Below are 24,670 nucleotides of genomic sequence, written 5' to 3' on the forward strand. Positions count from 1 at the left end.
ATGTGGTGCCAAGAACAAAACAGACATGTAGAAAACTGTATAGTCCTGGTCATGCACTTCAGACTCTGTGGAGGACAAATGAGAAGCAATGAGCGGGGAGTTAGGTCCTTGGAAGGGATAAAGCCTACAGAATAGTTGCATGTGGGGATGTGCTCCATCAGACCTTAGTGTGCACCAGGATCACCCCCATACCATAGCTACAAAATCCAGTCTGCCCCAAATATCAGGGACAATAGAATGATCAGGAGGAGTCCCAGTAAAATCCAGTATTGATGACATCACAGAAGCCAGAGACCTTAAGCCAGACCAATGACTCAGTGCAATGAACATTTGCAAGTGAAGCTATGTGGACAAACGAACATACTGTGGGACACACTGCGACACACTGCAGCTTCCACAATGAGATGTTTCCTATGTTTTGCTTTGTTTATTTATTTTTATGTCTGTGTATTATTTTAATTTTAGTGGGTGAAAAATGCAACAGCAGAGGGTGGATACAAGAGGATGGGGAGAGGATGTGAAACGAAGAAAGAAAAGAAAAGAAAATTAATAGCGCCAAGTGATGCTTATGATGCTACTAACGGCCCACAGAAGAATTTGAAGGTCCAAAGTCCTAGGATCAGTCTTTTGCTGAAAGTGGGCTAAAGTTACTTCATCCAGAGGTGGTTATCATGACCAGCACCACCATTCTAAACGTCATCATCGTCTTCATCCCTGTCAAAATTGTAGCACTGTCACAAATGCACTGTCACCCATGACTCAGCACTTACAATATGGCTGGCACCATCTTGCTTTAAACCTCAAAAATGAATCTATGTGGTGGGTGTTATTATTGTCTCTCTTTTGCAGATGTGGAAACTGAGGTTCAGAGCGGCCAAGCTATTTACCAATGGCCCGGGATTATGGCCCAGTCCTTAACTGCTTTACTTCCCTGCCTTGATGACCAGCTGCGACCAGAAGAAAGGGGTATGTATGATTTCTTTTAAAAATCACTATTCTATCTATGTACATATACATTCCTTTACTTATATGCTTGCTAGGGATGGGACTCTGGGTCTCATTCATGTTAGAGAAATGCTCTACTACTGAGTAATATACACTGAGTGTATATTCTCTTTACATTCTATTTAAAGGAACAATAACCATTACAGCAGCTACTATTGACAAAGGATCCATATGTGCTAGGCACTGCATTAGAACATTTTCTATCTGATCACTCAATACTAACAGCTCTGTAAGATATGAAGGTGAAGGAATAGGTGCTGTAAATCTTATGATGGCATTAGCATGGCACAGAGTCACCTAGCTGGTCGGCTGCAAAGCCAGTTTTGAATAGTCCCTTTGACTTTGACATGCAAACGGCTTCTCTGCCATGCTACCTTTCTGGGGGCATTAGAGATAAAAGGACATAAGGCTGACTTTAGTTTTGACAAGGCCCAGTGACTGCTTCTGCCAAGTTTACTGAAGACTGAAGACTTTGAGGAGAACAATTTAGCAAATGTTTTCCAAGGTCCTTAACTGTTTCTGCGACCTTCCTTCCGCCACCATCTTCCAGTGCTCCCCCACTGACCCCCACCTTGAACCTTTCATTCTCCTCTTCTGGGCTGTGACCTCCTTCCATCTCCTCCTTTACAGGTGTACCAGTCTTTGGATAGCATTCCTCTTATCATGCCATCATACCACGATAATGAGTAATTATTACATATTTCTAACACATAGCTATTAAAAACACTCATACATATGTATGTTCATGTGTAGCATCCATAACATCTTTGAAACTAGCGCCGTAGCCATTTTCCCTAACAAGCACTTGTTACTCCTGCCTCTGGAGTCTCATGCAGATCACATGTCGATACATCTTAGGGAACGAAGCTGTGTACCCAATTCACACACCTTCACTAAAAAAACTATAAAATCCTGTCTTTCATTTCCTTTCTATCTCTAAAGCATAAATCTGGCAAAGAGTAGATACTCAAGACACATTTACTAATTGAATGAGAAAAATCGAATTAGGAGGAAAAGACAGGGGGTTATTAAATTAGGTGAAAACATATTTCCAAGAGTTAGAAATCAAAGCACGCAGAGCGAAAACGGCCTTGAGGTATCATCTGTATTTACCATTAAATCTGAGAAAGTTTTTTTTTAAACATAAAATACTCATTTTTAGATCCGTGTGGAGACTGGCAGTCTCCACAGTAGTGGGAGGCTCTAGGCAGAGAATGTCAGAAACAATCAAACTATTCAAGACCATCGAGTCAGTGATCCCACTTCTGAAGACTTATCTAAGGAAACAAATCAAGAGCAGAGACTGCTGGATTTGGGGGCATGCTTACAGAAACATTATGCACTATGTAATGATGAATGTCAGGAAATAGATGAATACTCAGTTGCAGGATAAAAGCAAAGGAAAATCAATCTGAAGTACTTTTACACACCCATTAAAATTTAACATGATGACGAAAAAGGAAAATGGAAAATGATATAATACTAAAAAAACCCCACAAAATTTATGCCGGCCATGACTGTGCATCATCTATAAAAGCTATTTATATATATATATATATATATATATATATATATATATACATAAAAGATAGACGGCTTTCTATCCTCAACAGCCCCAATGAAAAATGATGATGACAGGACTGCACATATGTCCTTTAAATCAAGCTTTAAGATGTAGTGGCCCTAAAAATGGATCTGGACACACATTGAACACTGCCTTACATTTTAGTAGATGAACCACCTCAGGCAAGGAGCTCAGCTTCTCTCAATTTACTGGGCTCACTGTCAAATAAAAAACGCTTTCAATTGCTTTGCATATTCCATTAATGTATTATAAACACGTACACCTGGCTGTGATGTTTAATGTTCCTTATTAACTTGACTGGATTTAGAATCACCAAGGAGACACACTTGTGGTTGGGTCTATCAGGATGCTTCCACGATGATTTAACTGAGCAAGGCAGGCCCACCCCAAATAGGTGCAGCACCATCTCCTCGGCTGGGGTCCCTGAGTGACAGAGGAGAGGTGAGCTGAGCAGCAGCTCTCCAGCAAGTGTCTCATGTTCCCCCACCTGCTTTCTGCCACACTTTCCCTGTTAGGACAGACCCAAATGCAACCAACCTTCCTTAAGTTGCTTTTGCCAGGTTAAGTCTTACCAATGAGAACTTCACCAGCAGTTAGTAGCACTTCACAAAGGTTACTTCGTTGAACCTTCAAAAACCTTGTAAGATAATGCATTGTGTGGTTCTGTAGTCTGGAGTTAAGTATAGCAAAATAATGACTTTCAAAGGCTTCCAAACAGCCATGGGATACAAAGTATCCACACAGTAAAGCTAACAGTCACTCCTGTCTGCTACACCAGGCCTTGGGCTAAGACTTTCCTTGCTCTGTCTCATGCAGCCTTTACAACAGCCTTCTTAGCAAGACCTTGTGACTATGTTCCTAGGAAGCTTAGACTCAGAGAGGTTCGTGAGAGCACTCTAGTTAAGAAGAGTGCAGAGGTCTGTGCCTGGGTATCTGAATTCACAGCCAGGTGTCTCGCCATCGTGTGACCGTGTGTCCAGTTTTGTTAGCGTGTGTTCAAAGCCCTTCGTATCTTAAGGCTCGAACTCCATTATGTCAGGCCCGGGAGAGTTCTGCTAGGCTACTGTGATTCTCTAAGCCCCTGGCCTCTCTTCCTGCTCTCCCTCAGCCTCCTTTCTCTCACTGCCCTCCAAGAGTCTGCTTTCCCACAGCTCCTCGTGGGTAATTAACTGGCTGTCCCCTTGACTAACTAACTGTCCCCATGACCTGTTGCTCATTTGCTCTGTGGTTAGAGCTTGACCATTAGTAGGTACCATCTTTTATACTTCTTTACCAGTCTGTTCCTTCTGGAATATGGGCATCACAAGGAGGCCATGTTTCTGGCAATTTTGTAATTCCTTTGATTTCTCCTCTAGGTACAGTTCGTGTACATGATGACTTGTAGAATGAACAGATCATCCCAGCGTGGAGGTTACTTCCAACAATGAGGCCAACATTGTAGCACTGCTCCGTATCCACAGACAGTTAAAGGAGCATGTGACCCTCTACAGTGGTTTCTACAGGACTTTAAGGATCTAGCTAAATAGAACCAGGGTGAGAATCTCTCCCATGAAGGCGTTCCTGATGTACTGTTAGAGTCATGCGCACAGGGTCACATGTCCACCTTTTAGACCCATCAGGAGATTCCATGGAAACAGGCTCCTCATGGGTTTGTCTCTCAGCAGTATACAGAGGACTTCTGAGTATTCCAGAGCACACCCAAAACCAAGCAAGGAATTGAAATGTAGTTAGTGACTAACAAATACTACGTGAGTGAGTGAGTGAGTGAGTGAGTGAGTGAGTGAGTGAGTGAGTGAGTAGATGGATAGACAGAGTTCAGACTTTCTTTTCTGGGTTCTAGGTTCCACTCATTGTGCATTTTAGATTCACTTATTTTATTTTTGTGTATATGAGTGTTTTGCCTGCATATATGTATGCACCACGAACACACCTGGTGCCTGCAGAGGTCAGAAGAGGGCACTGGATTCCCTGGGACAGAAGTTATGGATGGCTGTGATAAAGTATGTGGGCACTGGAAACCAAACCTAGGTCCTATGCAAGAGCAACAAGTGCTTTAAGCACTGAGCCATCTCTCCAGCCTCTGACACCTCCATCTGTAACGCGCCGGATTACTTCAGTGGCACACTGTGGGTCCTCTCCATTTCATGGCACTCCTTGAATATTGTGTAAAAAATAAATCAACAATTTTACTGGTCCCTTTGTGCTGAATCCTGAATCTTTCTGTCTCTTGTTAGGGATTGGGAAGTCACCAAGAGCTTTAGCCCTGCAAAGATTTTCTCGCATTTTAAAAATAGCAATTTTACTTTGGGAAAAGCAAAAGGATATTTTTAACTTAAGCATCCTTTGAAAGCGGAGAAAGTGAGAAGATTCACTCGGTGAACCTGCTTTCTCCATGTCCTCTGCGCTGCTCAGGAGCGAGGTACGATCAGAAAGGTCCGTGGGTGAAGATGCCTTCTAAAGGGGAATAAGACAGACACGGAAGACTGTCGAATCCAAAGCTGACTCTAATTATCAAGGCCACTGGGGTAACCAAGATATGCCAAACGTTTAGCTAATTAGCAGGCTCTTGAGACAAGACCACTGCCTAAAGATAGACACAGCTTTTCCTCGTTAATGTGTGATGAGCAACTCTACTAAAGCAAGCAATATCATTTACAATAAACTCTGAATTTGTTCTTTCTCAAATTTCCTATGCAATATTTGCTAATCTAAACTTGACGACTGGGAGTTAAGATGCAGAATCTTCCACTTTAAGCACTACGATTCAACACTGGCCACTATATCAGGACTCTTAGAAGAGTAAACTGTTAATAAATTATAATGCTATATTTATGTTCAAAGACTAAAATTGGAATTTGAAAGATTCCATGGGTCATGCATGGTTCACAAAACAGTAAAATTGTTACGCCCAAGCACTGAAATGCCTGGAATCCTCTAGAAAGTTCTGAAGGCACAGGCTACAAATCAGCGGTTCTCAACCTGTGGGTCATAACCCCTCCAAGGGTTGAACAACCCCTTCATAGGAGTTGCCTGAAACCAGTGGAAAACACAGGTAATTGCATTACAGTTTATAACAGTAGCAAAATTACAGTTATGAAGTGGCAATGCAATAATTTTATGGTTGAGGGTTGCCACAGCATGAGGAACTGTATTAAAGGGTTGTAGCACTAGGAAGGTTGAGAACCACTGCTTACACCTGGTAGGCTCTGTGACAATTATAGGAAATGCCCCTGCCTGCACAAAGCCAATTACCTGGTGAAATCTGTGACTGGCATCAGCGTAACCAACTACAAGAACCCGCACCATGTAGAAAAGTCCCATGTGGTCACTTGTCCTCCAGGTGAGGTCACAGCCTCTATGAACTGCAGTCCTGTGTGCACACCACCCTGATCATCTAGCCCAGCACAGCCCATGCCCTAAGCAGATGCCCTTGAGATCTCAGCAGGATCTGGGGTCAAGCAATCTACAGCAAAGAAGAAAGGTACCACACAGCATAGAGGTCTGCCATTAGATATAACAGCAGCTCGTCAGACCAATATTGATGGCACAGCCTAGAAGAATCAACTGTACTTCTCTGAAGCAACTAGAATTTTATCTTGGGACTCGGCTGTGCACATAAAATACCATCTGTACTTCAAGTACTGGCTAGGCTGTAGCCATCAAACTCGCTTACTGAAAGTTAACTTTGGAAAGATTCAAGGGACTCCAAAAATGTACTTTTTACTTACTGTTTGGGCTACTTATCAATAGGTGGAGGGAGGGGCAGGAGGGTCTTGCAAAACATTTGTCTTTATTTTTAGCCCAGAAACAAGAGTAGTGACTTTACCACTGAATGTCAAATAATTCTTATTTTCTAAAGCAACAGCTCAAATATAAGTTTGCCTATGGTGAGATTTAGAATATTAGTAGCTGGATTTATTTTTTATATTCCATGTCAAGTTCTATCCAAGATAGCAAGAGGGAATTCAGCATTAATGATTCCAAGTAAAAGCCCATCATCTTCCGGTTAGCAATGTGCACTGAAGTCATTAAAATTTCCCACTGCTTGGTTGCTTACTCCTTCTCATCACTGAGTAATATTCCATTGTATGGATGTGCTGTCCTTTGTCCACTCATCCACCAAAGACATCTTGGTTTTGTCTAGTTTCAGGTGATTATGAGTATAATCAGGTGGCTTCTGTATGATTTTTCAATCAACTCAGGAAAGGGTCTAAAAGCATCATTGCTGGACATATTGCGAGACTATATTTAGCCTTGTATGTTCTATTTTTGCTTGGGAATGTTACATTTCTATGCATATGAGGTATAAAAACACAATGAGTCTCATGGGACTTGTAAGTGATTTTTCTTATTTTTACTCACTTCTATCTTTTGCCAAGTGAGTTTTAAAGTAACTCAAGCAAGTAGTATATTTATGAGCAAGGAGAAGTTAATTTTGGAAGCACAGTTAAACAACATGAACATGCGGCACTGTCTACATGTTGGCTCACCCTCTCCCTGTAGCCAACAGGGATTGTTAGATAATGAGCTTCCGTGTTGTGGGGGTGAAGGAACGGCTGCGGAGCACTAGCAAGAGAACACTTCCCCTTCCTAACTACAGCTGCTGTCCCCTGTTGTCCCTTGTGTTTGGCATGCCATAGACTCCAGAGTATGAAGACCCTGGGCAACATCTGGCCAACATAGACTCAGCATCATGGCGGCCTTGAGGGTCTCTGTTCTAACAGTGAGCCTTCTGCTTTGTTTCTGGACTAATCTCCTCTTCACATACTAGTTCTTTCTCCAGAGTCCAATCTCACTTCTGGTCCAAGTTCCCTTAAACATAAAAATCCACCAAGGAAGTGTCTATCTGGGCTTAACCAAAGCCATAAATCACCAGGTTATGGGAAGTGTGTCCACACACGTAAATCTGTAAGGTACCACCCATTCAGACACAAACCAGAAAACCAAGACAGCTCACTGAGTTTGGGAAGAGATGGTTGTCACTCTCAATTGTCGTATTTTACAAAGAAGGAAGAAATCTGGTATCAACTATCATACAGAACACTTCATAAATAAAATTCAATTAGCCCTACCACACATGGGAAACAGGCAGTTGGAGCAGCATTTTCATATCTCTATTATGATACTGACAAGCTAAGCAATACACCCTCCTGCTTTTGAAGGAGAAGGATGAATATTTTATGCCTTGTTTGTTTATTCTTCCCAACCCCTCCCCGCCTCTCTCTCTCTGTTTTCTTCACAGTTTCAGAATTACCAAGAACCCTTTGAAGATAAAAGCCGTGAAGCCAGTGAATCCTTCATCTCCACAAAGTCTAGATATTATCTTCTCATAGTGAAGGAGAGATGCTGACCAGAGCTCAGCTTGTAGAAACATGATGGTTTCTTTGGGTACTCATTTCCATGACATAAATTATTAAACTGGGGTGAAGCCACCTCATGAGATTGTCAACAGAGGAGTGAAATTTATACACTCTGGTTTTATTTTTAGCTTGACATGGGCTATAACAGAGAAATCTGAAGAGCCTATGGAAACAGCACACCACTAAACGATGGCTCTAAGCACTCTGATGACATTACATTGGCCATCTCAGCTGTCACTCATTTCCCTGACTCCACTGTTGTAACCGAGCCACTTGCAAACACAATGTCCATGTGTGAGTGAGATCAAACAACATCCTAAATGACCTAAACAGAATTTCTCCTTCAAGGTGGCTTGTCTAGTTTTACTTAAACATCAAGGTCACAGTGGAAAAAGAGAGGAGAAATCAAAACCAAGCACTGCTGTGTCTGTTCTATCACGTCGGGGGCTATTCCAGAGGCTGTCCATGCTGGCCAGATGGAGACCAAGAACAGACTCGTCTAAGACCATTCAAGGAAAGCATCTTCAAAAGCAATCTCTCTGGCAACAAGGCAGGGAACGGAAGTCATCCCCACCCCCCATCTTTAACTCAGACCAGTAGGGTCTGCCCTATTCAGTCTGTAGATGCAAATGCTGTATTAAACTACATTAGGTGACTACCAGTAAACCAGGAACTAATGTGGCACCCAAGGGAAAAAGATAAAAGCTAAAATGTAAAACCAGATGATATGTCAACTAGTAACAGGGACTTCCCAATATACTCCGCCAGCCTCCCAAGTCACTAATGATCCCTGTCCCCTTCTCCAAGACAGGCTCAACATTTCCTTCTGCTCAAAATCTTTCCAGTCACCAGCCGATGACAAGCTGGCCTCGTGAAAGGCCCTGCTACAATGCTGGCCCACAATGACTCTCCTAAGATCCCAAGTGAGAGCCCACCATTCTATGATAGGAACCCCCATCTTTCTGAGGCCTCACTAAGAGCTCCCCTTACTTCTACTTGGCACTGTGCATATCGGTCTCCCTTTGGGTTTCCCGAGAGTCACCATTTGGTCTTGTCTCTGCCATTCCTTCAGTGTGACTAATGTGCCCAACTGAAGGTCAGAACTGAGTTCTCAGAGATAAGGATTTATTCAAGAGACAGACGATTCTGGGAGCAAACACTTGGCTCACACTCACCTTGTTAGTACTATGCATTGAGTATGGGAAAGAGAAAGTGGAACCTGAAATATGATGTCAGTCATTTTCTTCTGTGCTTTCCTGTCACGATGGCCTTGCAGTTGTTTCAGAAACCATTTTTGAGGAGTTGGGGTATGGCACCTACCTTGCAAAATGGGGCTCTGGGCCCAATTCTTAGCAGCCATATTCCCCAGCCACATTTGAATCGTTGATTTCTGTGTAGAGTCTGTGTAATGATGTGTATAACTGACCCTTTGTTTCCTACAAGTACACCAAGGTAACAGGGATTTCTTCAAGAGTCGTGGATAAAATGATTACTTAGCACCTATACTTTTGTCTCTGCCGTAAAATAACAGTGACATCAACAGATCCAGGTGACTGTTTAACTAGGCGTGGCAGTGATGGCTGGAACTTGTGCTGGGCTGTATGGCACAGAACACCTGTGAGTCCTGTTTTCATCCCATAACATGCTGTTCCCAAATCGGGAGTCAGGCTTCTGCTAATCACAGGACACTCAGAAGGCTGAGTCAACAGCTCCCTCCCTCTCAGAGATTAAGCTACTTTTGTTCTACTTGAAAACAAATTAGCACAGTGCCAGAATAATCTGTGGGACCTTGAATGTACTCCACTCAAGTGACATCAAAGTGCCAGCATCTGGGGAAAGGAAGGTGTCCAAGATTGATAAAGAGGCACAACGCCCTTCCTGATATCCCTTCTATGCACAGCCAACGTGGGAGAGAAGGAAGCCACCAAAGCCCTTCCCCCACCCACTCTGCCCTTCTCTAGCTGATGATCACCCGTAAGAACTTCAGGCTGATGTCAACCTACATCATGCTGGACCCCTCCCCTCTGGAGAACTTAAACGCCTTATGTACTTGGGCCAAGCCTAACGCTGAAGCAACAGCCACATTCTAGGGGAGTATTTAGTCTGCTGTTGTGGTTTAAATGCAGCATCTCCTCCATGGGTCCATGTGTTTGGACACTTGAATCCCTAACTGGTGGTGCAGTCCTGGAAGGCTGTGACACACTCAGGTGGAGTAGTATTGAAAGAGGTAGGTTGCTGGAGGGCAGGCCCTAATGCTTGACAGCCTGCCCCACTTCCTGTCTGATCTCTGCTTGTATGGGGATACGTGTGTCACCCCAGAACTGCCCAGGGCCTTCCTCTTCAGAATGGGCGTTATCCCCAGGAATGGTGACCAAAATGAACTCTCCCACCCTCGAACTGCTTATTCTTGTGTCATATCAAGACAGGTCACTAACTGTCCTTGTGTCAATAAGAGACCAAGCGTGTCTTCTTTTGCTTTGTTGTGGGAACTTTTCAGTGTCTAAAGGTCCCTAAGCCAGGAAGTCCCTCCAAGTTCAGACACTCCCATCCCCAACGACTCACCTAAGTTAAAGGCATCCTTCAACTCTAAGGACAAGACAGAAATCAAAAGTTTGTGTTGTGCATCATTTGAGATCTTTATACAAAGATCTTGAAAGGTTGAATCAAGATCAATGCAACACTTGTCAATCTTGGAAGCTCATGCTCCAAACGAGCATGAGAAACAGACCGGTGTGACACAATTTAACAGCTCTTGAGGGAGGATGGCCTCTAAATGGTAAGTGTTAATTAAGGAAAACAAGACAGTGTTTTAGTAAACAGCGAGGAGGACTTCCGACACTAGCAGAGGCAAAAGGTTGCATTCTGCCAAGTCTAGAGTAATATATGCTTAAATTATTTGCAGTGAAAACTGTGAACTCCCATGGAATGAAACTGAACCGTTCTCAAGGTCCTCCTGGCTGATTTATATACCCCCTGTTCCCCGGAATCTATCTACCCGAGACAAGAAGAAAATGCCACCATCTTGCTTATGACTGTGAAGTAGTCAAAACCAGAAAACTGCTATTACATCTCCTTTGAATACATGAATTTTCAACCAAAGTTTTAAATACTAAAAATAACAATAAAAATCTCCCTTGAGCACATTATCAGTTCTTTCTCATATGTTCCTAAGTAATGAAATTGGATTCGCAAAAGTAAAATAATAATAGCCAATAATGGCGTAGTCTTCCCCAGGAACTGTGCTACTATCTTACGTAATTTGTACAAATTCTCACTAAAGTGAGTTCCAGGATCATGTCCATTTTGCAAATCAGCTAGCTGAACTTGGTGTGCCACTAGTTTGGAGCACATCTGTTCATCTTCCCCCTCGCACTGATATTTGTGGGGAAGCCCAGAGCCCTGCTGTTTCAGGCTCATTTTAAAGAATCCTACACGGCATCACAATACATATATCAACACGGAGACCCGCATGGTTTTCTCCAAAACAGTTCCAGCTCCTTTTGTAATTGCTACCTAGCGTGACGTAACTACTGTTCTCCTGCTGCCAGGAAGAAAGGTCTGCCTTCAACTTTCTATAAACAGCACAATTAATGAATGTCTCATGCAAGCTTCCTCCTGCATGCAGGCAGCTGCCCGTTGTACACAGCTGTAGAAGTGCTGGGTCACAGCCATGCATGTTTCAACTGCCAGAGATACCACTACACTGCCCTCTGAGAGAGGTGTTTACCGCTGGAACATCAACATATATCTTCCTACCATCAGGTCAAAGCCTGGTATTATCAAATTTCAAGTTTTTGCCAATCCAAATGGATGAAAAATGGGATCACATTTTAATTTGCATGTCCCTAATTACAATAAGTAGTATTAGATGACACTACTTAAACTGGCAATTAAAGTCATTGAGTGATTGTAGGGACATATAAAATGTTTATGTCCACTAAAAATATTATTTTACTTTAAGATACCAAGGTGTATATTTCTTTTCTCCTCTATTATCACAAGAAAATGGCTTTTCCTTTCCATGAGGGACAGTGAGAGGGGACCCCCTCTGCACCTCCTTCACCAACCAAGTCCTCAATGCACAGCTGAGATTCCTGTTTGATTTCTTAAGGGAAGTTAGAAAGTAATGACCTCGTAAAAGAATCGGAATGCAGAATTCAATTAAACAGCAAGCTTTTAATAACCCGCCTTCATCAAGACTTTTCAAAGCATTCCATTTAAATTTCACTGTAACAGCTCTCTCCATGCTGGTTTTTCACTGGCTTGCATATTATTTAACTAAATTACATAATTACAATGACATTCAACCAGCATAAACCGGTTTGAGAACCTGCACACCTCTGGCTCTGGGAAAGAGAAAAATCAAATGAACAAAAGCTCAAGTGTGTTTAGAGAGCAGCCCACCAGGGCCCCAGTGAAGCATGCCTTGTGGGTAGTATCCTTCAGGCACACAAAGAAAATGTGTCTCTGAGAGAGTATGCACAGTCCAGGGCTTGGAGAACAGCTTTTTGTATGCCTATGAGGGTCTGTGCTCTACTGTGAACCACTTGGTCTATTCGTTTCTTTCTTTCTTTTCTTTTCTTTCTTTCTATTCGTTTCTTTCTTTCTTTTCCTTTCTTTCTTTCTTTTCCTTTCTTTCTTTCCTTGTATATTTAGAGGTACTCTTTATGTATCCCAGATATGAGTCCTTTCCCTGTGTACTGATCACAAGTGTTTTCTCCAAAGCTCTTACTTAACCACCTCCATCTTGCGGCTATTCTGTTTTACAAAAGAATTTGACTCTGATATCAGGAAAGAAAGTTCTCCCTTTACAGCTCTTGTTATCTAAGTCGCCATGAAGAAAGTCGCCCTTTGCAAAGACCTGACATAGCTTTCCCTATATCTTCTTCTAATTCTCTAATTCTGAACTCCAGAAGCTTAAGGCCCAACTTTTAAAGCTAGAAATGGAGAATCTGGAATTCAGGTTGCCATTTGTATCTGAATAGCTTTTTGATAGTTAAAAAAGAAAAGCAAATCCATCTACTACTTTGCCTTGCTTAAGAAGATAGAGTAAGAACCAAACTAGAGTATGCAGATGTAAAGCAATGACAGAAATCAGGATAAATGTCTGCTGTGGATTCAGGGTACATCTGCGATGGTCACAGAGGAGACTCATCAGCCATGGAAACGGACGGAAAGGCTCAAGTGACCACAAGCATTTATGGAGTGACTGCTGGGCAGAGTATCCTGTGAGACTAGGCACTGACCTATAAGCCACACACACACCATACTAACAGATCACTGAGAATCACTTCTAACTTTGTAAAGCATCCTGCTCATTCATCCTATCTCCTCCTGTTCCCACAAGAACGCTTGTGCACTGGAAAACTGTCATTGGCAGCACAAATCCCAATCATTTGGCCAAATGAAGGCGCGGGGTTGCCATACCTGTCACACAAATCAGCCAGAATGACCCTAAGCCTCTCTCTTCAAGTGTGTTTGGCTTGCATGGGACACTGAGCATAGAGCAACCAGGAATGTGCTTGCAAGGATGTGAAAGGGAGTGGAGTGGGGCAGATTGTGCTGGTCTCAGCAGGATGAGCAGTGAGGACAACTTCAGTCCCCAGCTTCCTCAGGTTTCCAAGGGACAAGCACATTGAACAGAGGTACAAAAGGGGGGAGCCAAGGCCAAGCTGTCCCAGGCCAGCTTCCAACATCAGTGCCGAGATCTAGTCCTTGAACCCACACTGCATCAAGCAAGGAAAACTCTGCTCTCTAGTACTGAGCATCTCGCCTACCCAGGTCTTTGCTTTACCTGTTGGTGTTGGTGATAAACAGCAACTACAAACCTTCATGTGAGAAGCCTGGCAACACTAACTTCTACTCTTTGGTCATCGTCCTTTCCCCATGCATTTAAGAATTGCGGCTAGAAATCTAAATGCCATTTATGAAATATGTCATTATCTAGACTCTTCTCAATACCCTCTTCCCCCAGTCTGTGTGGTGGGGATGGAGCCTGAGCGCCTGCCTGTCCCAGGCACCCGTCCCCCCTCTCCCCCACTGCTGAGAAGTCCTTTATTTTCAATACTTAAAATGTAAAATATTCCCTTGCTGACATTTTACTATTTAGAGCTGTTGGTCACATGTTTAGAAGAGAATGAAGGAAGCAAAACCCATCGCCTCTAACACCCACTAGAATCCTGATGGAAAATGGCAGGCATGAGGAGGGGCTAATACTGTGTCGACCCCTGTGCTACAGTAGAGGTCATTACGGAATGAAACATGTATTAGAAAAAATGTCGGTGGAGCAAAAATACTTACTGATACACAAAATCCTAAAAAAAAAATCCTAAAAAGTACATGCACTCAATCACATATAATCTAAACATAAGATATATGCAAAATACGAACGAAATTCATTATGCACCAGGGCAACCGAATAAATGTGCACTTTTAATTATTTTAACCTCTGAGAAATCAATTAATGTAACTGCCTAAATATTTGATTGAGATGTGTTGCTGGGAAGAATGTGCACAGTGAATGATACCCCAGCCCCCATCATCACACGTCGCACATGAACTCAGATGCACAGTAGCTCTGACACCATGAATGTGAAGAATGGGCTCTTTGGATGTGGACTTATTCTAGAATTCTGTGGTTTTCTTTTGAAAGGCAACTTCCTCATTACAGGTTTCAAATAACAAAACTCTACTATTCATCCTGACTTGGATCCGTGTTAGAGGGCGAGGGGGTAGGTCTATCTCCAGCCCATCTCAATCCGACATCAGGGGTTCCAACTTCACTTCTGCAAACATTAATAATTTTGCTGCATTGTCCCTGAGGATTTCTTATCAGGATTAAAAAGGGACCTATTCGGAGACAAACAGGATACAGGGCAATGGTGCGGCTTCCAGGCAAGCTAAGAATAGCTACAGCATTTTCAAGAAATCTTCAACCAGGGTGTGAGCCTCAAATCAATGTGTGATGCAGGGTTTTTAAACAATAGTCACCGCAAGTCAATGTTAAAGGAGAACTTCAGCTCTTACCAGGTTTTCTTGGTTTCTGGCTGCTATTTTCTGCTCCTCTTCTGCCCCGTTTTTCATGTATTTGACCTCTTCCACAGGTTTGATCCTATACTCATCTGAATGACAAACAAAAAGAAGGAATTTTTTACCCCAGTGGCAGAGAAGTGTCAGCAAAGCAAAAGCCCTCCATTAGACTCTTTCCCATACAGCTTTTACACGTGGCTCATCTGGAATAGTCTGGAAGAAGCCAGCATGGACATCTTGGGTCCCTGGCAGCAGGTGCTCTGCCTTGCCTGCTGGAGGGTTGGCTGAGTGGTCCAACTCAGAGAGACCCTGTGTGACCACTGACGTTACACACGGAGCAGACCCTGAAGATGCAGGCGCTTCCAACTCTGGAAGTCCCTGGAATCCAGGCATACTGGGAGACACTGCACACCAGCCTAAGAGGTTCGAGAACAACCTCCTTTTTCCCTAGGAAACTACAAGTGTGGTCCTGCAGCAGTGGAACTGTGGAACTGCAGCAGTGTAGTTCAGCTGGACAGTCACACATTCATTCTTCCCCGTTTTGAAAAGTATAGAACTGTTTATGACTATAGAGTTGTACCAACAAATAAGACCAATTGGAAATGGATTTTTTTTTTTTTTTTTTCATTTCAGGGCTCTTCCCATTATATCCGAGCACTCCACAGTTACTGTACTTCTATACTTTAATGTCTATAAAGTTACAAGCACAGAGCTAAACTATCAATTAGTTCTAAGTGGGTTTGGTAAGGTCCCATGGTGGATAGTTCAGAGGGATGTAGAGGGAACCTACACTTGAGAAGAGAACATGAATCTCAGTCAAATCCATCATGGGACAAAACTCAGAAAAGCTGGCAGTCAAAGTCCTTCTCTAGGACAGAGATTTGGCGATGACAAAGATGACATTTTCACCAGATTCCTGTCAACAGGAAACGACTTGGGTACATTGAGTTCAAAAACAAGTGTGATTTTTGACTCATCTTTGGTCCAACTTGTAGAGGGAGAAAAATCATGAAAATTGTGGACTTAGAAAACTTCATCAGCAAATTGCCTCGAAAATAGTAGAGTCACCTCTAAGAGAGAGTTGCTCATCACCAAGTTTTTTTTTTTTTTTTTTTTGAGACAGGGTTTCTCTGTGTAGCCCTGGCCATCCTGGAACTCACTCTGTAGACCAGGCTGGCCTCGAACTCAGAAATCCGCCTGCCTCTGCCTCCCAAGTGCTGGGATTACAGGCGTGCGCCACCACTGCCCAGCACACCAAGTTTTACTTTATGCTAAAAAGCTGTAACATATTTTCTTAAGGCCTATGAGTACAATGAGTATATTCCTTAAAAATGTCCTGTACTAACATTCATAATTTACAATTTTCTAATGTAGTTGTAGTTTCTCCACCCTACCTCTGTTATTAATTATTATTATCATTATTATTATTTTACCTATCCACATTACATCCTGCTCACTGCCCCACTCCTGGCCATTCCCCCCCCCCATAATCCTTCTCCTCATACCTCCCTCTTCTTCTCCTCTGAGTGGGTGGGGACCCCTGAGTATCCCCCCACCCTGGCACTTCAAGTCTCTCTGAGGCTAGGTGCATCCTCTCCCACTGAGGCCAGACAAGACAGCCCAGCTAGAAGAACATATCCCATGGACAGGCAACAGCTTTTGGGACAGCCGCCATTCCAGTTGTTCAGGACCCACATGAAGGCCAAGCTGCACATTTGCTACGTATGTGTGGGAAGGCCTAGGTCCAGCCCGTTTACTCTTTGGTTGGTGATTCAGTCTCTGAGAGCCCCAAGGGCCCAGATTAGTAGCTGACCCTCGGCCATCCTTCCACCCTTCCTCTTAACGCAGTATTTCTGAAATCTAGCTATAGTTACATCCGCTTGTGCTTGTCAAATGTTTCTCTCAGCCTCATGAAGCTAATGAGATTTGCATGTAGGCATAGAAAAAGACCCAGTGTTCATGACCAAGCCATTTGTGGTTTTTTTTCCCCCACTTGGTAAATCAAGGTAGATACTGAATCTATTAACTTTTTCTTTATTTCTATTGTATGTTTGTGCATGAATGTGGTGTGTACATGTGTTCTGGATTCATGTGGTAGCCAGAGGCAATGTCTGGAGTTTTCCTGCATCACTTTTTAAAACAGGGTCTCTTGCAGAAACTGGACTTTATGATTCAGTTAACCTGCCTGACCAGCAAGTCCCAGGGATAACCCCATCTCTGCCTCGCCAGTAGTGGGATTTTAGAAGTGCACCCTCTCACCTGGCTTTTTACATCAGTGCTGGGGATCTGAACTCAGGTCCTCATGTCTGAGTGACAAGCAATTTACCAACTGAGCCACCTCCCGTGCCCCATTTCAACTTGCTTCTAAATAAATTTGAGATACTTGTGTACAATTACAGTAATGAGTCCTTCAGGAATCCTAAGTCTAAAATGATCAAGTTCAGAGATAGATTTGAATCAACAAATACAAAGTAAAAGTATTTCACAGCCTGTTATGATGGCTCATGTGTGTTATCCCAACACGTAAGACTGAGGCAGGGAGATTTTGATGCTGAGGCCAGCCTATGCTACATGGTGAGTCTGAGATCAGTTTGGGCTACCCAGCAAATGCTATCTCAAAATAAAGAACAAACAAGAGAAGCTCATCCTCTGATTTGCTATTCAGATGAAAAAAGGAAGTTAATAATACCAACACATTTAATTAAGGATTGTTTACTCATGAATTGCAAAACACTGCTAATTAAAAAAGAACAGACATAATTATGTTCCCAGTATAATCATGCAGAGATCAAAATAAAGGTAAAAACATAAAAATTAAAAAAAAAAAAAAGCATCCCAACTTTGGTTTGAGGCATTAACGGTTATAAGTCACAATACAATGACATAATTGCTATGGTTTAATTGAACAAATGCATGCTTAGTTGAGCCTTCAATTATTAGATATAACCACTATCACAATCTGGTAGACCCTGCTCTACTCAGGGCCCCAAGCCTCATGCAACAGGGCAGGGAAGATCACACATCATTACAGAACACAGCAGAGACTTCTGTAAGACCAGGCAGCTCCCTGCACAGTACACAACACAGGGGTCCCCCGGAAAGGGTCGCCCTTCTTCCCTTGCCCATGGCCCTCTCCCATCTGGTCCACCACAGTCCAGTCTGAGCAGATGCTGAGCAGCACAGGAAACATTCACTTTCTTTCCTCAGCCCCTGCAGGATCACAACTGAAAGGAATAAACCAGCTATTAATCTATTTCTCCAAGGAAATGGAAAAGCTCTTGGTGACATGACTTTCACAGTAACATTACTGCAAACATGGGCTTTCTTCCTTTCTTTTCATCGACACAGAATCCTGACCAACTTAGACAGCAGGCAGGTTTTAGGGTGTCCTTAGCAGCCTGGCTGGCTGGCCAGGGCACTGTTGGGACAATACACTGTACAACTAAGGAGAAAACAAACATCTAGGACTGTAAACTTGGCTTATCGTCACTACTTACAGAGCACACTATGCAAAAATCCAGCCTGGGATTACACAAGAAGTCAGCAAAAAGCCACAATTTAAAAAAAAACACACACACATACACACACACACACAACCCAAATACTTAATAAAATAAAGCAAACTAATATAAAAGGGCCCATCAGATTTCTGAAGGCTGGTGCCTGAAATGAAGATGTGCATCTGGAGACAGACAGCCCTCAATGAAGATGTCACTCATTTCCGTAGAGATGAGACCCACAGGACAGGCTCTCTTCTTCAGACCTCAGGGTGGGGTGGACGGAGCATTTTGGGTTATGGTGGCAGGACATTCACTATTGAAATCTAGATTTCCTTTTGTCAAAGGCACAGAAGAGTTCATATTTGAGCTCAGCCCTTTTATCAGAGCCTGCATTGGGGGACAGCCACCACTACAAGCCAGTGTCCTGATAGCAGCAAGGTGTGGCCACTTGATGAGCAGAGGCGGGATGGTCTTTCTCCCTCACATCTGTTCCCTCTCTTCCTGTGGATCTTGTCAGGTGGCTTATTAAAATGCAAGTCAGGAGCACAGGCCGGCTGTTCAGCCCCTGTAAACACGTTCAGGATTCCAGTCAAAACAAATCTGTGGTGGGATTTTTAGCATCTTATTCAAGGTAACAGCATCGAGAATTAGGGATTGTTTGGTAGCAGCCATTGAGGAAAAAGAGGAGAAAAAAAAAGGGTGGCAAAGCTGATTCAGATTTTTACTGTCATGGAAAACAACTGTAAGAGCTCTTCTTAGCTGAAGGACCCTTCCTGGAAAGCTTCTGAATTCCTTCTCTTCTATCTGTAATGCTTGTGAAAATTCTGACTTCTAATAATCCTGAAATTAGAACAGCACTTATCTCCCTCTAATTGATTAAAACCAGGGTGAGGTTTTGTTTGTTTGCTTGCTTGCTTTGTTTGGAAACATTTAATTTGTTATTACTCGGTGCGTATGGGTCTTTTGTTTGCACACATGTCTGCACTTCACTAATGCAATGAGTGACCTATGAGGCAGAAGACAGTTTCAAATCTCCTGAAACTGGAGTTACAGAGAGCGGTTAGCCACCATGGTGCTAGAAATGGAACTTGGATCTTCTCAAAGAGCAGCCATCGCTCTGAACTGCTGAGCCATCTCTCCAGTCCCAAAGACAGGGATTACTACTACTAAGGAGCCTGTTGCAGATCCATCTATAAACCTGGAAGTCAGCAGAGAGCACCTTAGGGATTGCACTTGGTGTTATGCCCAAGTTGCAGGTACCCAAAGACCACTGAGGAGCTGATTCCCATGGAAACATATAAGGGTCTTTATTGTGAGCTCTCAAGCAAGACCCAGAGCAGCAGGTCAGAGTGGGAGCCTTGAGTCTAAGGGTACAGGGTACTTACTGTGGTTACAGCAAACTTGGGGAATTTCCATACAGATCAGCAAATTAATATTTTAAAAACTCATTTCTGGTGTAAACTTCAGGATCTGAACACGAGGGCAGAACCACCTGACACACAGGATGGTCCGGTTATCTGTTCTCTGCAGGATGTCTTGGGTTATCTCCATGTGCCTTGATCCTGCTATTGTAGCTTGGGCGTTGCTCAGGGCGGGTTGTTATAGGGTGTTTGCTCAGGAGGACTTTGTGATTTTTCTTCCTTGAACTGGAGTTTAAATGGGGTTTCCTCAAAAACAGAGTTGGTTCAACTTTTCACTTAGAAGGGTCAGTCCAGAGCTGAAGCGGTAGAGCAGGCTCACAAGCATGGACTGCCCTAGCTAAAGATCCCGGTCATCGGGGTTCACAACCGCCTTTCACTGTACTTCCGGTGGACCTGATGACTTTCTCTGGTCTCTGTAGGCATTCATATACATCACATGGTATGCATTTATACATATAAACAAAAATGAAAATTTAAAAAATCTTTAAAAAGGGGAGAGGGGTTGATGCTTCCTTATCCCACTAATGACTGTCAACCATTTGGAAGTGTGAATTTGAAAGCACAAAGATATGCATGGGAGTCAAACTACTAAACTTTGTCACAAGAACTGAAATTAAACAACAGTGACACACACACTCACACAGAAATACACACATATAAATATATACAAACTCACAAATACACACATAGACAATCTTACACACACTCAAATACTCACACTCATATATACACTCAAATATACACTCAAACACAATTATACATTCTGAAAGATACACATATACCCTCACATGCACAAATACACACACACACACACACTTGAATGGTTTGCACTTAAAAGCCTTTGTCTTCGCAGAAAATACAGAGGAGATGGTTTTCTTTTCTGCTTCCTTCCTAGAAGCCCCTTTTGAGCCGGGTCCCAAAGAGTATAGAAACTCTCATAGTACATCTTGGGAGGAGACAGCCTTGTGATATTGGAGGAGAGATGAGGCATTTCCTCCTATCCTGAGCAGAAGGCTAGAGCTGAGCCAATAGTATTAGCAGGCAAAAAGCATGTTTGATGTTAAACCACCTCCTCTTCAAACACCTCCCTTAGCTCTGCCACTCTGCAGGCCTCCAGCGCGCTCGCTCACAGCTACCTCTCTTTGCCCTTCCACTGCAGTGACCCACAAAGGCATGCTTCAAACTTATTTTCTCAAACTTTCTTTCCTGTCCAGTCAAAAGGTTATTTTTGTTGAAGAAGGGTGTTTAATGGATGCGTTCAAACATGTACAGCAGAAAGGGAGAAACTGAGGCTGGGTGTGTGCGAGGATGGGAGCGGAGGAAGCCCACAGCACACAGCCTGTATTACACAGCCTTTTTCTTCTCGGGGGCTCTACTGAGCCTCCTGAACTCTGGATCGCTGCTTTGGATCGAATTTGGACATTTTTCATCAGATACGCCTTACTCTCTGTGTCCCTTCTTCCCTTGCGTCTCCCCTTGCTTCCCAGTCCATCTCCCCTTCGTTTTGCACACAGCTTACAAAGAGTGAAACCGGGAGCCCAGGCACTTTAACTCCTATCTGTAACTTACATCCTCATGTTTTCCAACTTCCCCTCTCAGCATCCCATTCTCTACAGCTGAGTATTATGTTCGCCTTAGTAGCAAACGCTCAGCGTGTGACATTTGTTGGACTGAAGTTCAGCGGTGCAAGTATTCAAGTGCACAAAACATTGATGGCTTTGGTCATGCAGCAGATCAAAGTTCACTTTTAATCGTCCCTCATTTGGGAAACTCCTATCAAATATACACTAGGTGCTGGGTTCTGTGATAAACGATGTAGGGGAATGGGGGGCAGGGGTGTAGATGGTTCCGGGGAGCATAGCTGGAGAGAGAGAGAGAGAGAGAGAGAGAGAGAGAGAGAGAGAGAGAGAGAGAGAGAGAGAGAGAGATACTACTCTGAGAATTGCTTGGGCATATCCCTCAGCACACAAAGCCTGAGAACATCTCTCTGCCAAGGTTTACCAGATGGACTCTAAATTTGGAACGGCGTTATGCATGAAACACACTCCACTGGAGAACACAAACTGCCATCAAGTGCCCGAGCCAGGCAGTCCTTAACCTTAACTTCCTAAGTGCCCTTGTATAAAGTGATCTCGTCGGCTCTGCTGTGATGGTCATTGCTGAATAGTTTCTAGGATAGTTACACACACCCTGCTCCTAATGTTTCAAAGAACTCTATAAGGTTTTTGCACATTCTAGGCATTTCTATTCTTTTCGGGGTTTAGATCAAATCCTGATGAATAAAAAAACATTTAAGGGTCAATGGCCTAAAGATCCCAACTGCTTGAAAAGAACAAGGAGAATTTTGGATTAAACTTGTGGGGACTGAACTTCGGTAGCATCTAACCCTTAGGATTCTACTAGAGAAAGTACAGCTATTGTGCATATTTACAGCCCTGCTGAGATACTGCATAATCTAAGTATGTGACTATCACTATTATAAAATTCCTTGTGCCTTTTTGTGTGTTTATTCAATAGGGAAATATAATGCTTGTTTATATTTAAACAAAAGGTAAGCAAAAATCAGTTAAAAATTCCTTCTAGTGGCAATAATGGTTCAATTTCACGGAACATTGACTGGGTTATTATATGGCAGAGTTTCAGAACTGGTCTGTAACAGAATTTACACAATACATTTGTATATGTTTCATTTAAAATCTAAAATAAATGCAAACACCGACATTCTCTTTTAGGCAAACTATAGAGCAACAGGAGTTAATGCATAACGATGTTGCTACGGTGTCCCATGTGTCCTTTCTGCATAGGACCGGTGACCCCACCACTCCCTGGATGGCCAGGAGCACAGGCTGTCTTTGTAATACACTGCAGCTGTTTCATCTGTAGTCACGTCCTCCAGCAAACACGCTCACGGATTTATACAATGGCTGATTAGGGCAGTGTAGGATCATCCATTGCAAACTGAAGTTCTCTGGAGTTGACCCTACAGACTGTGTGGAAAGTCATGATTGTAGGGAGGCGGAAAGCTACAAAAGTGTCTTTAGTCCTCTCAATAAACACTATATCTGACTGAACGTCTTTGTCACTATGAGGTAAAACATCCGAAATGTATGACATAGTAGATGATTTGCTTCTAAGGGCAGCATCTGAGACGGCCCCTGCTCTGCTCTGACGAGCCTACCCGGTGTGCCCATCAATGAATTCCGTTCATATTGATTCTTGGCTTTGTTTTGTTTTGTGTCTGTAAAAGTTCAAACAACCTCGACCCCAGTGGATCCTGATCCTTGTGCCTCAGCCATGGCCACTCATGTTTACTTCAGGAGAACCTCATACTCCTTCTGGAGTAGGCCTTGTCCTCTGAGCCAACACCAGAAAACTCCCCTTTACCCTCTTGTTAAGGCAAAGGAGAGTGAGTGAGTGAGTGAGTGAGCGAGCGAGCGAGCGAGTGTGTATGTGTGAGTGTGTGTGTGAAGAACCACAATCTAATGACTATGTTCATTTGACTTAATTCCTTTCACTGGATCCTGATTTGAGTGAATTTCTGGTAGAGGAAAAATTCTCAGAAAATCATGACAGAATACAAAAAAAAATGTTTGCCTCATTTGTCTGGAAGCACCTGACATCTTGGGAGTCAAGAAGAAGGCTGCCTTGCCTCGGGCAGATGGACTGGTGAGATCTGTGGTACAGACTGAGAGGCGGAGGGAGGTTAGCCAGGGAACCTGGCCCGTCTGTGACACCTGAGGTGCAGGCTAAAGAGGAGAGAGGTCAGGAGAAGCAGGAAGCCCTTGGTTGACTGGACTGGAGAGATAGTTGCAGGGCATTCAAGAAAAGAGTTTTGAGGTTGAAGTTCAAAAGAAAAAAGATAGAAACCGCCAATGACAGAGATTCATGACGGAATCCGTAAGTTCCAATGTGCTGATCATGAATGAGAGGGCTTTGCAGGCTTTAGGGGTCATTCACTAAAAGGTTGAATGGCTTTTCAATGATGTAAGGTGTTCCTTTTAATACTGATGCTGGCCTCCAGGAGCCTGGCTTTACCTGGGTTACAGAACTATTAAAAAGACTTTGGCAGCAGCGAAGTCATTATTAGAAAGAATGGAAAGAAAATGGAGGGAGTCATTTTCAGCTCAAGTCATTCCCTGATACAAGCAGTGTGATCGGACTTTTAAAATAGAAAAACACATCTGGACCATATTTCATGGTAAAATAATGTCATTTCTTTACTTCTGAAAAATACTCTCCGCTTCCTTCGTCCATAAATGTTGTTAATGAGCAGCGGAAATACCGGGAGTCTGCTGGCTCAGCTCGCCTTTCCCTTGATAAGCCTGTACCTCTTGTTGCATCCTTATAAAGCCAGTAATCACCTTCAGCTGCCCTCATGGCTCCTTCAGGAGGCTCTATGGGTGGGCCTGGCTTTGGCTCACAAACGCCATGTTAAGCATCTCAGTCTACTGTTCCCTTTTCTTGCCTTCCTCATGGCCATTTGACTACTTCTACTCCTTCGTCTTCCAAGATTCTTGGTCTGTTGACTGCTCCCCACAATCCGTAAGTGATCAGGCCAATCAACATTGATCACCTTCACACAAACATCAATGTGTCTGACAGGAGGCTGGCAGAGGCACTGTATCGCGCTATGGGGCATGTTTCCCCACTGTAAGCACTCCAAAGACTCCCGATGCTCTTAGGGTAGGGATGGTGGGAACAGAGGGAAGGCAGATGAGAGAGCACTGCAGGGTCCCAGTGGGAAGTTATCTGGGTGCTTGCTTCGACTCC

General features: G+C 43.3%; 1 protein-coding gene across 1 annotated transcript in view; it reads right to left on the reverse strand.

Moving 5' to 3' along the window:
* C5H1orf21 (chromosome 5 C1orf21 homolog) overlaps window positions 1-24,670 on the reverse strand; it is a 199,792-nt gene that overhangs the window by 74,995 nt on the left and 100,127 nt on the right. Inside the window, exon 3 of the mRNA XM_021198472.2 lies at window positions 14,977-15,071. Within this exon, the coding sequence (XP_021054131.1) occupies window positions 14,977-15,071 (95 nt within the window). The remainder of the gene's footprint in view (window positions 1-14,976; window positions 15,072-24,670) is intronic.

The sequence above is a fragment of the Mus pahari genome, chromosome 5, assembly GCF_900095145.1.
Source record: "Mus pahari chromosome 5, PAHARI_EIJ_v1.1, whole genome shotgun sequence".
Lineage (NCBI taxonomy): Eukaryota > Metazoa > Chordata > Mammalia > Rodentia > Muridae > Mus > Mus pahari.